This window comes from Mandrillus leucophaeus, unplaced genomic scaffold, assembly GCF_000951045.1.
Source record: "Mandrillus leucophaeus isolate KB7577 unplaced genomic scaffold, Mleu.le_1.0 Scaffold90, whole genome shotgun sequence".
NCBI classification, from domain to species: Eukaryota; Metazoa; Chordata; class Mammalia; order Primates; family Cercopithecidae; genus Mandrillus; species Mandrillus leucophaeus.
In genome coordinates this window covers 545659-561062 of record NW_012109808.1, presented here as the reverse complement: position 1 = coordinate 561062, position 15404 = coordinate 545659, and the positions used below count along the sequence as shown (strand labels likewise).

The 15404-nt window shown below is 38.5% G+C and overlaps 1 protein-coding gene across 6 annotated transcripts in view; it reads right to left on the bottom strand.

The window, feature by feature from the left end:
• The window catches only part of LOC105531714 (neurexin-3-beta), a 592764-nt gene that overhangs the window by 122042 nt on the left and 455318 nt on the right, over positions 1-15404 (bottom strand). The window contains exon 5 of one of the 6 annotated variants that reach the window (XM_011969697.1): positions 9911-9920. The exons of the other annotated variants lie outside the window; for them this stretch is intronic. Coding sequence (XP_011825087.1) covers positions 9911-9920 — 10 coding nt within the window. The remainder of the gene's footprint in view (positions 1-9910; positions 9921-15404) is intronic. 6 annotated transcript variants of the gene reach the window in all.

Here is a 15404-nt window from a genome sequence, read left to right as displayed (position 1 = left end):
GGGGGGGGGGCAGGGAAAATGCTCCCTCTGCCTCACTCTTATAAGGATACTTTTGAGGATATTTAGGGCCCACTCAGATAATCCAGGATTATTTCCTCATCTCAAGGTCCTTAACTTAATCACACTTACAAAGACCCTTTTTCCAAGTAAGATAAAATATACAGCTTAAGAAATTATCCTTGGAAGATATTTTTCAACCTACTGCAGGTGAGCTAATGCACTCTCTTAAGACATGCACGGTGACATTCCCAGCTAGATCTCCCTGGTGGGATCTTGAATGTCAAGATGCTAGTTTACATATGATTTTGATTTAAAGGGAAACTGGCCTTTGATATCAATGTTGGTCTAAACCTACTCATCCCAGTCTCATTGCAACAGAATGTTGGTTTCTATATGAAGCCTGCCACTTTTGGAAATAGTCTTGATTTTGGATTGTTAGAATACTTTTGCAAGAACACTGCACAATGGGCTGGGCATGGTGGCTCACACCTGTAATCCCAGCACTTTGAGAGGCCAACCAGGGAGGACTGCTTGATCTCAGGAGTTTGAGACCAGCCTGGCAACATAGGGAGACCATGACTTTAAAAAAAAAAAGAGAAAAGAAAAGAATACCACACCATGATGTGACATATGGATTTAATTAATATTATGCCAAGCCTCAGATAATTAATTCCCACTGGTGACATTAAGATGAAATCAATGTTGTAGGTCAAAATATGCAATCTGACAAAAAAAGTGGCAGCAATTAGAAAACTGTTAAAATAATATAAACTTCATGCTGAGACATAGTATCTATGGCAGGAATAACAATATATATTGGCATAATAGTTGTTACTATAGTTAATGTTTTTAATCATTTTACTAAACAGAGGACTCAGTGGCACAGAAGATTTAACAGTAGATAATTCAATAATTAGGTTTGTCAAATTTTCCATTATTTAGCTGAGACAACTCCAAATAAAATTAAGATTAGGCTGCACTTGTTAGACATATTCCAAGTTATTGTTGGTTAACTGCTGAGTGGTTAAGGAAGCCATCAGCCAACATTTCCTAACACCAAAATCACAAAGTGGACAACCCATGGGCCAATAATTGGGCTCCCACAAGCTCTGGAAAGGCAAGTTATCACACTTTTAAGGAGCGAATTTAAAAAGTCCAGTTTAGGTTCTGTACTTTGTCTTTGAGGAAAGGAATAACATATGCAAGTGTAAAACTTCTAAATAACACACAAAAAATTGCAGCTTGGATGTTGTGAGAACATCTGGATGCTTGATGTGCATCACATAGCTAAGAAGAGTAGCTGAAACATTTTTTAATCTGTTCATTTTCAAGTTAAAATAATGACTCATTTTAGAGGGCTATGTTGGCAATTTCCAGTATATTAAGTTACATCTTCCCTCTCACCTGTGGAGCCAGGCTTTATTATTGATAAGCCTTATTTATACACATCTGTTGGGAGAAAAGCTGAGTGTTGGGAGAGAAGCTGAGGCAGGTTTGCATGTCTGCTAGACTTGCTGACTCCTTGCTTCTAGCACTCCCGTTATCTCAAGCAGCCATATGTTTCTCATTCACTTGATGCACTGTTTCCTTTCAAGCCCCACATCCTCACCACCTGTTTGTTTGTTTGAACACCAATAAATAGTGTGGGCTCCCAGAGCTTGGAGCCTTGGTAGCCTCCACACTCGTGATGGCCCCCTGGTCCCACTTTATCTCTCAAACTGTCTTTTTCTCATTCCTTTGACTCCACTGGATTTCATTGCCCCCACGACCTGGTGTTGGGTCTGATCACCCCAACACACATCTACATATAACATCTCTATACACTCACTGATAGACCTGTGTATTTGGCAGACTCAGAAGAGGAAGCTCTCAATTATTTTGCTGAAGGCTTAAACCATCTTCAAGGAGGTAGAGCTCCTTGTGCATTTCTACAAGCCTAATACCAGTTTCCAAAAAAACTTGATTCAGTCAGAAAAATCAAGAAATGTTTAAAGCTAATATTTCAAACTACATATTCTGGTAACTCATCTAGATTGGTTTGGAAACTCACCCTTATAAGTACTCATGGAAATTTTGTTAATATCTTTATTCAGAAGAGAGAGTAAAATGTATCTGGTTATTGTATTCTATGTAGTAGAAAGTAGAAGACAGTGCTGAGTTAATTTAAGACTGTCAACTAGGGTATTAATGAGGGTCTCAGATCAGTGGAACAAGGTAGGACACCAGTAACTGAAATCCTGGTCTGATGGGAGGCAAAGACGTTGAGAAATGTAAGTGGTGAAGCCATCAGTAAGGCAAAATTTCTCGACGCCCTGGAACAAGATGAATCCATTGGTACAGGCCCTCCAAAAAGAAGTAAGGGTGGTAATTTTATACATTAATTTATAATACAATATGTGAATTACCAATTATGTGTGACTAATTTTTTTTTCCTATACCAACAGGAATAGCTAATTATTTTAAAAACATTTTGGAAGGAAGCTTGAACTGGGGCAGGGAACTGAGCAGGGCATTCAAGGGAAAACTAGCAACAACTCAAGAGCAGTAGAAGGACTTTCTCCAAACAGCCCTATTAGATCAGGAAAAGAATCCAGTCATAGGGCTGCAAAAGTTCTTCAAGGTCCTCACATGGGAAATGTCTGGAGGCTTTATAACCCTGCTGTCTTCTAGTCATTTTTCTTCTGCTTACACACTACCACCCTTTACAGGACAGTGGCTATGTGTGAAGTTTGAAGTTTAATTGCTTTTGAGTTATATGTACACAAATTACCTCCAGGCAATATGTAAAACTCATTTCTTCCTGGTTTCATAACTCACAAGACAGCTGAACAAATCCTCCTAAAATTTTTCCTTTTTCATAAGTTCAAGCTAATGTCAACCCCGGGAAGTTTGAGGCTAATTTTTCAAGGGATGCTTCTCTTCAACCATGACTTGCTTACAAAATATTTTAAAATAGCTTTTTTTTCCTGTGGAAAAAATTAGTCTTGTGTAACAATTGACAACTGACATAATGCATTGTAAAATGCTGTATAACAGGGTGGAAGAGAGGTTTGATAAACCTAACATTCTATAGTGAGAAGCTGCTGTGTTAGAAATAGGGTGTTAAATAGGTAGAATTCAAGAAAGGCCAGGGAGTGAATTCGTTACTTTCCCCCCTACCAAGTATTTTTTAAATTGAATAAAATTCTAGCTTCACCAACTAGAATTTTTCCAAACTTCAGGCTACTGCTTTGGTACCTAGTAGGCTTAATAAGAATTCTTCAATTGAGGCTTTAAAGATTTGTAGCCAGCTTTCTCAAGAAGCCACTGGGGATTTGGTGCAAGCATTTATTCAGAAAGGAAGCCAAGAGTGGGCTGCCTTGTACTTCTAATTGAATTCCAGAATAAGGTATTCTGGAAAGCAGGAGACTATGGGATCTGGTCTCATTTCTGCCACTAATTAGCCGGGTGATTTTAGAAATCATTTAACTTCCTCAAGCTTTCTTTTTTTTTTTAATTAATAGAGTGTGAGAATCTAAATTTTCAAAAAATAAAAATAATCATCATCAGTATATTTGCCTGCATACACCAAATTTTTGATACACCAAAAATAGGGGATATGAGTAATTTTTGTTTCTTGTATTTGCTGCTTCCAAATAAGTGAGAAAAAAAGCAAAACAAAATAATATACAATTATTAAACCTATTTTTTATTGTATGGGGAAGATGATGTATCACGTATCTTTCAGGGCTAAAGTCCCAAATCTTGAATATACAAAAAAGTAACGTATATCACGTGAGACTGCATGGACATCTGCCATCTAATTATCAACCAAGCTGTCTTGTCTCCCAGCTTGCCATGACATCTGGATTGTAAATGTCATGACATTTCAGTCATTCAGCATTCCCAGGTTGACACACCCTACATCCTGCCTTGGTCCCTACATTTAAAATTTGCAATTTTAAATAGAATTCCAGAGTTTACACAGATTGGATCCTTTATTATCAGCAGATTAAAGACCTACTTTTCAAAATATAAAGAAATATTGGGCTGGGTTGGCAAAGCAATGAAGAGGAAAAACAAGTCTGTTTAGAAATGCACTGGTTTGGGGGAGGTGCCGACCATGAACTTGTCAAAACAATGTTTTTCTGTCTCTAACGGAAGATATTTCATAAAATACTTGGTACCTTCAGTGACTCCAAGTCAGTGAATCTTGAATAAATGATCCAGAAAATGCTATGGTACTCTTACTGTGCTGAAGCTAGCTAGAGTCATGTTTATCATTTTAATTAATTGCATCAACATGGGGACCAGCTACTGGCACATTATCAGTGCAAGCAGGCAAGCGAATATCCCTGGTCCTTGTAGTGGCAGGAATATGTCTGTGCTGAAAATCCCACAGGAAAATAAGGAAGATAAACTTAGATACTCTCATTTTTTCTACCCTCTTGCATATTGCAATAAAAAGATGATACAATGGTGTCTTCTCTTACAGGCTTTTCTTTTTTCCGTGATTATTCCATCAAAAAATAATCACAGTTATTAAAAACAACAACAACAACAACAAACCAAAGTGGGCTTCATATAATATATGGTCCCTTCATTGCATCAAGATAGCAATCGGTGAATTCAGCATTTTCCTGAGGTCTGAGAAACTGTCTGCTCTCACACCTCTGATGTTGTTAAATGATAAAGAATTGTTGCAATCCTGCACAGAAATGGACCAACTTCATTACCACACACAGTAAAGGCTTTAGCTGCACATTTTCTCTTCTTTGCCTTAAGGAAAAAAAAAAAAAAAGATACCCCTAATAACCAAAGAACATTATTAAAACTGTTTCCCAAAGAGTTTAATGACAACTAAATTACTCCTCCTTAAGAAAACCAAATTGGAAAGCCAGTTATGCATATTACCTTTGACACAGTAAGGTTTCTGTATTGCGGGCTCTTAAATGGTAGGCAGATTTTATTTTTTATTGTGCAATTCTTAGGATTCATGGGAGACTGGTATTTAAAACACATTTGTATTTTAAAATTTATCATCAGAGCTTTTATGAATACAGAGTCTGTCACTTCTATCTTCCCTTCACCCCCATCTCCAGTTTTTGCTGCTGCTGTTGCCAGAAGAGACATCTGGATTTAATTATTCATTCACTGCATATTTTGCAGTTTGTCACAGTAGTAGATTTATGACAAAGATTTAATTTTATCCAAGGTCAGGACTCTTACGTGTAACGCTTATTTAACGGCTTATCTTTCTGATTTTAATATCAAAATATAAATCTGAACATTTTCTTTTGAGCCTTAAAGAGTCATTGCTCTTTATGCCACTTTCATCACATCACATTAATACTGTATGAATAGTGTTTAAGAGTATATGGGTTCAAACTGATCTCCAAAGTTTATCAGCTATAGAAAGTGAAAGAAATTTCTTAAGTTTTTTTGTTCCTAATTTTTCTCATATATAAGATGGAGGCAAGAGAACCGTATTTGTACAGTAATTATGGGAATTAAGTGAGTTAATAAATGTAAAAGTATTTTAAACAGACCCAAGCTCAAAAGTGCGTAACACATGTACCTATTATTATGGTGCCATTATGAATGAAACCTCACAAAAGATCCAGTTTTTAATCTAGGCAAGTTTCATGTTCTATTACCTTAGATGATTTAAATTCCCACAAGGTCCCTTAATTTATCCTTTTATAAAATAGGTTGCAAATTAAATTTCCTCTTGCCTAACAGGACTGGCCTTACAGCTAAGCAGATGAGATACAAGCCTGAGTAGCACAACTGAGGCCAACCAGATAGGACCGCTTCTGTGAAACGTCCCTTTCCCTATTCTCATTCTCCTTCTTACTCACATACACAAGAACTTATCATTTCCTCTTAAAATAACTGTTACTGTATCAAACATTGAGTTTATTGATTATTTATTGATAATAATGTCCTTAGCTTGACTTAGTTTATCAGATATACAGTGGGATCCCGAGAACATGGTGTATAGAATAGATTCATTATGGTAAAAACAGAGGCTGAGAAAGAATGAACACTGCACTGTGTTCTCCATGTCTCTCAAAAAAAAAAAAAAAAAAAATCCAGTTTACCCGGATACTATGTGCTAGAGGCAAAAATAGAGACAAAGAGGAAGAACGCACACAAAAATAGAAGTTGCATGACACATTTGTTCACTTTATATTTTTATATCTATAGGTGGAGCTGATTGGGAGGGGTGAGAGAGGGAGGAACAAAAGGATTCTATCCAACCAAGGCAAAATATTGGGGAAAATAACTATGGAAAAGCCACAGAATCAGATACTTTAGAAATCTTGCTACAGTAAGTGAAATCGGATGGTCTAGGTAACTGAGGTGGCTACAAGCAACCAAAAAAAAAATTTTTTTTTAATCAAAAATAAAAGAAAAATTTTCATTTAAAGAAGGAAGGAGGGTGGGCTCAGTGGCTCACGCCTGTAATCCCAGCACTTTGAGAGGCTGAGGTGGGCAGATCATGAGGTCAGGAGTTCAAGACCAGCATGGCTAACATGGTGAAACCCTGTATCTACTAAAAATACAAAAAAAAAAAAAAATAAAAGGAATGGAAAAACATAGATCATTTGGAGAACCAAGGAGTTCACTAGTTAGAAATATTTAATGAGTTCAGATTTTCTTAGCTTTCTTAATTAAGAGCTTTATTTGTGCTTAAATCGTAGCTTTCAATTTACGATAGTTTTAAAGAATGAGTAAGAACATATCTGGAAGGAATGAGTGTTAAATTGGAAGATATAAGGATCAGTCCTTGATGGGATGTGTGGCTTACAGAATGTTTTATTATTTACCATTTTGCATGATGCTTCGGTGAAATCTTTTAAATAAAATATCTGAGGGAATGTCTGAAACCCAAGTAAAATCACAGCTCAAAATAAAGGCAGTTCTTTAAATGTGAGCTCTGCCTGTTTAACAATTTATGAGATTATCTCCATCATAGCTAACAGGCACTTCGGCATTGTTGTAATTTGGGAAATTTCTGAGGGAGCACATCAGGCAGATGCAGAACAGTGGCTGTGGCTTGTACTCTGTTCATTCGATCTACCCTGCACAGTTGAGTTGAGATCTCGGAAAACACCACTATTTTTCTCTACTCCAACCACAGAAACCACACTCCTCAGCAACCCGCAGTGTCCTCCTGTAGTACGGAGATTTTCATTCAATGTATGTCTGAGTCGTAGGTTTTTCCAAAGGAAACTTCACATTAGAACGATAGGGTAGGCACAAGGATTACTTTGCTAATGCCCTCTTTCCTACCAAGACTCATTTTACAGTGGAGGAAACTGGCTTTCCTTTACAGGGAGATGAAATATCTGCCTATGGCCAAATAATTTACTGACCGGGTCAAGGCTAGCATTTTGTTCACTGGGGGAGGATTGTTCACTTTCCTGAAAAACTTAGAGTGAGTTTTCTTTCAATATTTTCCTAATCAGGTGCATTCAGAAAGTTTCCATTTATTAAATTCTAACTATTTAAATAACTCATTTGGGAGCACAGTTTTTGGAATTACATAGTTAATATCTACAACTCACATTTTTGGTCACAAAATACCAGCATTATAACAGGCTACAGAGATAAAAACGTACTCCCTGCATAAATCTTCCTTAATTATTATAATGAACTTCTTTCCACAATTCACCTTATAGAGAAAATCGAAATGCCAGACTTGATTCACCAACGTGTCTGGATAACACAATTTAGTTAAATCACCATAGTGACCAGCTGAGTTCATTCCCAAGTGTCTCGTGTGAACCAATTCTAATTGGTAGCCTCTATCAAGTGCTTGTCAATTTTTTTCCAAATCACAACACACAGAGAAATTGAGGGAGATGGAGGAGGCCTATGTGGTGGGAGGCGGCTTGCCCAGGGACTATGGTGGCTTCAGGCCCCACTCAGCCAGCCCAAAGTCTAAAGCAATTAATTTTCTGCAACCTGGTGTGGCTTACCAACGTTCCAAAGGTATAAAGTGGGAAGCTGTGGCCTACATTTTTGGCACCTTATCAAAAACACTATTCCTTCAGTAGGTAAAACAGGAGAAGCCCTTCCCTATCAAACTCCACATACACTAATCTGGCTTCTTCCTCGCTCCACTAAAAACATGTATATTTCTCCCTTGATTCTAAGCTTTTCTACCCAGATAGCAGCCCCTTTTCTTTCTCAGAAACATGATGCTGTTTTTCTGTGTACAACAGAAGTGCTTCTCTGACTACCCACCACTGTTTAAGCCTAGTAACTTGCTTCTGGTTCCTATGGATCATACCATTGTTTTGCTTGGCCCAGTCAGCCCAATTACTGCCTCAAAGGGAGAGGATTAAAAGCTTGACTCTTTCCACAAAATGCTTCTTAGAGCCATGCCCTACACTCATTCGAATCCAGGATAGGATTCATTTTCTGATGTTTCCAAATAAAAGAAACGGGCTCAAAACAAAATTCCCAGAGCAGAGCCCATCACTGTACCTACTGCCTGGCGGAAGCTGAGGAAGGAGGAGGAGCCTAGAGCTGTTAGTTTGACTTTGAAAGCGAAAAGGACTACACAGCAAACCTCCTTCAATTCTCTCCTTTAAGAAGTGAGTTACTGGAAATTCAGAGAAGCAAAAAGAATTTTACCCAGAATCTCTGTGGGGAGATTGCTAATCATCCCCAAATATCTACTTTCCCTTCTTTCTTTCAGAAATAAAAGATCCTAAGTGGGTTTAAGCAAGGTATATGGCCATCCAACTAGTCACTACATTTTCTTGCATCCTTAATAACTTGCTTCTGGTTCACATGGATCCCACCTGTTTTGCAGACAGGTGTGGCCTTATAGGATATAAGCAGGCATGCTTTATCTTTTTTTTCCTTCTCCTACTGATGGGAAAATAGGAAAAACTTGAATCCAAATATGGGAACCACATATTGGGAGTAACACAATATCTCCATTAGCTCTAGATCACTAACTTTTTGATTTTCCCCTAAGGAAAACACACACACACACACACACACACACACACACACACAAAATAAAGAAACGCCATCTTTGTTACTCTACTTTGCGCTGGTGGTGTGGGAGGGAAGGAGGGAAGGATTCTTTCTTATAAAAGTTGAGCCTTTACAATAACTATTAATGATACAGACACTTGGTAAAACTCTTTAGATAATAATAATGATGGTGGCACACATGTCACCATGGTGGTCTTGAGCATTTTGTCAAGGTGACAAGGATTTTGAAATAAGCTGTGTCCCTCAAGGGATTATGATCTACTCTAGCACAGGAATCTGTATCTCTAGCACCTGGCACATAGTAGGTGTTCAATCAAAACTTCATGGAACTGAATCAATGTTACAATTTGGCACCTGGAGTTACAAAGATCACCTCCCTTTCCCTTTCCCATGATATCGTCTACTTTTGCTGTCAATGCAGTGCTAATTTCTCAGGAGACAAATGAAGAACTTACTTCCCCAGTGCGAGATTAATTATTCCATGCCACTGCTAACTCCCGACAATATCAGTCTTTGACAGCGTGCAAAGATAAATAGTGAGGCAGCCATTTGAAAGGAAATCATTATGGCACCTCTCCGCTCCGCGTTATCATATCCATATCAGCAAGGGAGATAACTTTGAAACTGCTTGTACTGCACTGAGAACCAGTGTTCTGGCTGGGGCCTGCAAAGATGAAAAAGTCTCTTCTTGCCTTCAAAGTCTTCCTGCCGCGGTTTGCCTTTCAAAGGCACCCACTGCTTGTGTAAAGGGTTGCCCTGGAAGTGGTGAGTGCCAACAACCTTCTCCTCGTGAGAGAAAGCAATCAGGGGGAAAAGGGAGCTATCTCCTGGGAGGAGGGAGATTTTGGCAGGTGAGAGCAGGAAGGACTGTCCCTGTCAACTGGGATTTCCAACCTAGCCCCATGCTGACAGTGGTGGATCTACCTCCTACCTTGCTCACTGCAGGCTCTCTCTGGGCTGGAAGAAGGAGTTGGGGGCTCTATAGGCTATCAAGTAGCTGAACTAAATTTTAAACATACAAAGACCCTACTTTGCTTTAAAAATCAGACTGTTCCACGTAGTTACTTTTTCTTTTAATTTTCTAGGAAACACCTACTCAGTTAACATACCTCAGGAATACTCTCGCTCTAAAGTGTTCTACCCTAGCAACAGAAGCCGGGTTGTGTAAGGCTTCAAAGGGATACTCCCACCTGGCTTCAGGGAGAAGCTGCCTCTCAGTAGAGGCCAGCAATTGGAGACGTAATAGTCCACATTTACTGCCAAGAGGTGCCTTGCAGAATTTCAGTGTCTGATTTGCACACATGTGAAATGAATTGCTTTCTGCAGCCAGGGCTCTGGGGAGGTGACAGAAGAATCTTAGCCTCAATCTGGAGACTGAGAAGGGCCACTCGTAACCTGGTATTTCCTTCTAAAAAAGGGGAAAAAAGTCCAGGATTTCTCTTGTAGCAATTTCCTTCCAGGCCAATGAGAAGAGTATAATATTTGCACAGTGGGGGTTGGTTTATTTATTGCCGTAAAATAACAACAAGAAAATAAGAGTCATTCACAGTAGATGAAGTAAAGTAAAAGGAAAGAGAAATGAGACATTGGGAAATGAAATATCTTAGTCTCAAAGTTTAGGCTGACCAATTTTTTTTTAACCCAAATCATCTGCAGGCATATATGGAGCTGTACCTGAAACATACGCATCATTTGGGCTATATTCCTCAACATTTGTATCATTCTGGGCCAGGCATGCAAACTCTCCTTCTACCCTGAAGTTGCAGTTACTGTCCCCTGCTCTTTGCTGAAAAGTGGAAGTGACCCCAAGGGGCAACGAACCACTGGGTAGATCTTGAGAGGAGAAAGTATTTATTTCAGAAATCAACATCGGTATCCTTGACTTGATTAGGCAGCAAGAATTCTATACATATCCAATGTTCCTGGCTACTCATACATGAGTTGGCTTGTCAGTCAAACTGCAATTTACTGGAAGCCAACCAATCAAAGGTTTAAATAAGTAGACTAAATTGTTATCATAGTTTCACTGAACTCTTAGTAGAAAGCAGCAAATGCTAAGAAAAGTTTATCAGAAATATATTTTCATCAGTAAATACCTAGGCATGCTGTAATGTCAATACGTATTTTGCTTAACCTTAGTGCTATATGTTTATATGGCTGAATAATACCATTAGCAAAAATAATACCAGCAACATTTACTGAACACCTACTCTGCCAGACACTATGCTAGGTACTTTATATAAATTACTTTTGGTTTTCCCAACAGCGTAAATACACAAACTTTGCCAAAGTATGTGGCTTCTCCTTGATGTTAGAATTGGACACAAGTCTGCTTGACCTAAAAGTGATCTCTTTCCCCCATCATTTATCTCATATATGATTGAGAGTCACAAAAATGAAACTGTCATACTATATGAACCTGAATCTTCAGAGAACAGCAAAAATTGACTTTATCATGTTTCAAAAGCCCATGGAATTTTTCAGCAAGAAATTAAAAGGCTTTTATGCCAGTGAACTTTCAGCATATTTTGTAAAGAACACCTTGCTTTCCTAACCTGTAAACTGGGGAAATAATAGTACCAGCCATGGAAAACTCTCAGCTTACTGTATGGTGCCCAGTAAGCACTCTACTGGGGGAAGTAGGTAATTCAATTAAGTAATCATGAAACTCTCCACTAGTACTGAGCAACTAACCTTTGCAAATCAATTAAAAGAGCACCTCCATGTGCTTTGTATTCAACCTAGTAGTTCTTTTGCTGGATTTAATATATTGTGATCAGAGTACAAAAAGCTGCAAATGGAGGATTGAAAAAAAAATTTCTGCTAGCCAAATTGTTAGTATAATGGAATGAAGTTAGGTGAAAGCAGTTCTACAATCAAATATTCTTATCCACAACAAGCATGTCAATTTTATGATAGAGAAACAACACTAATGCTTCCAAGGTAGTTATTACCCAGGTGCAGAAACTAAATCAGAGAGAAACGGTTTAAAGCAAATCCTTGCTAGAGCCCTACATTTAATTGTCTAAGTCACATGACTGACTTTCATTAAAACTTGCTTTTTAAACAAACATATTAGAGAATAATAGAAACAAAAAAAAAATTAGCCTAAGTCTCTGGTTTTTGAGCTGGGAATGCAGTAAAAGAGATTGGCAAAAATATTGTGGGAGTTTTTCCTTTGAAAAGATAGTAGGAATTTCTCCCCAAAATGTGTCTGATTTCACTCCATAATCTCCTTGGGACTCAAATTTGTCACTGTGGGAATCATCTGACAGCTTCTTTAAGTGCTTCTAGGTAGAGATATGAATCAGATTAGCTCCCTGCCTTGGAACAATTCTCCTTGGGGCTATACCTATGTGCAAAAAGTACACCCAGATGTTAGCAAACAACTACACTGTCATTTTTCCCCTTCCAGAAGCTCTGTCAAAAACACTGTAGAGTTACAATTTTAGAAATCTGCTGGAAGTGAGATCCAGTAACATAAAGCTAGTGTTGTTTATTCATAAAGTATACCAGACCATTAGCGAGAACATAAGGCTGCTGACATCGCTTATTTCAATATTTCACTGAAATTTCACAAAACTTGCCTGGGATATACCACTTTTTTTTTCCTCCTAATCTCTTTGAATGGAACAAGAAAGTCAATTGGGAAATCAGTGTTTAAGGTTAGAGCTGAACATAACCTAGCCCGGCCCAACTTCCACATTGGCAAGTTTGCCTAATGTCACTCAGGTAGTTCGTGGAGAGTAAGAAATGGAATGCAGGTGTCCACTTCCAATCCTATAGTCCTTTTACAAGGACATACACCCATCCAACAGCCAATGCAGCTAAAGCAGAATGAGACACAGGCATGTGCTTGACTGAGAGAAAGGGGGAAACCACACTGATGTAAGTTTTCTTAAACTCTGGTAATGGCTCACTGTGTCTAAATTCTCACTTCTGCTCTGCTGAAGCAAAGACAACATCAAAGATTGAGTGCCTTCCAAGCCCACTTTTGCCTTCTTTTGTTTTGCAAAATGGAAATTGTCAGACATATGTCAATCTAAAGTTCTTCAGGAATTGTAAATTTCTTGGCCCGCAGCCAATGTTTGCCCCTGTTTCAAAACCAAAACTGGTTTTTCTAAGAAAGCACTCTGAAAAGACTTGAAAGCCAGGTTGATATTTTCTTTGATCTCCCAAACAGTTTTGCAACTTCTGCACCTGGCGCTTGGCAGGCGATTCTTGAAGGTTTGGCAATGATTAGTACAGGTAATCAGGCTTCACTCTCCTGTGCACACATTACAATCAATCCTACCTTTCTGCTTCCTCATTTGATCACCTCAAGACTGGTTAAATTCCTCTTTTTTCATTATTAGATCTTTCTAGCCTCCATTATATCATCAATTTCACCACTAAATGAAAGCCTGTTTGATGCCACTCAATGGTGGAACATATGTGTTAGTCTATTACTAGATTCTAAGTGTCCCCAATACACTTATGAGGCTCTGAAGGGCCCAGCCATGTGTTGGTGTCTTGCAGCTACTGTATAGCTTTGTTCCATATACTATGTAGCTGAACTCTATCATATAGTCAGAAATCAAAAATAAAATTGGTTGTTTTTCTAAAAAATGCTTGGATAATAGAAGTCATGGCTTATAATTTTAAGTATCTCCTAGAGTATATGGCAGAATACTGAGATTTACTTGATTTATATATTCCTGAGTTCATGTGCATTATAAAATGTACAGCAGCATCTGTGGCCTCTGCTCACTGGATAACAGCAACACCTCCATATGTTCCTTTTCAATTGCGACAACCAAAAATGTTTCCAGACATAGGCAAAGTCTCCTTTGTGTGTGGGGCAGGGAGAGAAGGGGGGTGAAAAATCACCCTCATTGAAAATTACTGTATATATTACACTCATGGACATAATAAAGGGACTAGTTACAAAGAGTATGTTGTGACTTTTTCTGATGTCTGTGGAATAGAGTTAGGATACCACTAAAAATGTAGCGCAGTCAGGACTCCAGCTCATTCTCATTGCATCAGGGACATCTTTTTGGCAGACTGTGGGGACAACTTATCTTTGAGGATGGAGTAAGGACAAGGTCACACTTGTGTGCTGGTGTACCCTGTGTAAAACTGAGCAGCTTCGTAAGGTTTGTAAAGAGTACATGTGAAGTATCACACTTTTTTTCAGCTCTTGAGTACAGCAGAAATCTAACAAAGGGAGAAAACTGTTTTGCTGAATGTATGCTCCTTCTTCCGTAAACCTGGAAGACCTAGCTTGGAGTAAAATTTTATAGACATTTTAATGTGGAGCCAAAAGTAAAGAGAAATGGGTTAGTCTATTAAAAGGCAGTTGAGATGAAAGGTATAGCTTGGATGTTTGTTGAATTCATGGGCTAGAGAACAACACGGAGGTACCATTGCTCACCCGTCAGCCCCACTGATTGCCGTTCTAGCTGCTTATCAAGGGCCTGAGAAGAGAAAGGAAAGTTTGGCTCTCTAGCTCAGAGGTTCACTGATGCCAGTGAGGAGATGAAAATGAGTAAACACTTCCTGAAAAGGTAACAATTAATTTTAGAGATGGCAATTTATCATCACAGCTGCAAAGGAACACAGAAGACCCTGGGGTGTATCCTTTTCGGTGGCAATTCATTGCTGTGTCTGAAATTTCATTCGTCTCCATAACACACACATCCACAAAAGAGCGAGAATGGAGACTTGGCAAAGGAGAAAACAAAGGGGAAGGAGGCATGAAAACCCTGCTCAGGTTATTAATAGCACAGACTCGAATTTCATGAATGTTAACACTCTGCTCTTGGCATGAGCAATTGATCATCTAAGATGCTACAATGCGCCCAACAATTAGGGCAAACTCTAGACAAGGGGGTTGGCCATGTGTCCTAAGGTTAAATAGCTGGGCTATGGGCAAGCACCAGAGAGGGAAATGGAGTGTGTAAAAGGAAAAGTTTGTTTTGCGTCTGTGCATCCCGTTTTCCTACTTCCACTCCCATTTTAGTCCCCTTTGTCTTCATTTCCATTTTTCTCCAGTCAGGTTCTCAGAAGTCACAAAGCTTCTAGTTGTAAAACATGAAGTTCTGTATCTAGCTATAAAGGAAAGGTATTTCCAAGTATTTCCTCCAAACTACTATATTGACATATTTGTTTCTGGTATGCTCTCACTTATATCCTAGGTTTCCTAGAATCCTATTCCTTCTACATTGCATTATTTCCCCATTGTGATAGACTGGAGTGGGTCGTATTGATATAAATGCACACAAATAACTCTGACTAAAGCCCACTCAAGACTATGCTTATTCGGGACAATCAAGTGCATTTTTTAATCGCAAAACTCCAAGGAAAGAAAACTGAAATTAATTGATAATTTCTTATGTTTAGGTACTTGGTTACATTCCATA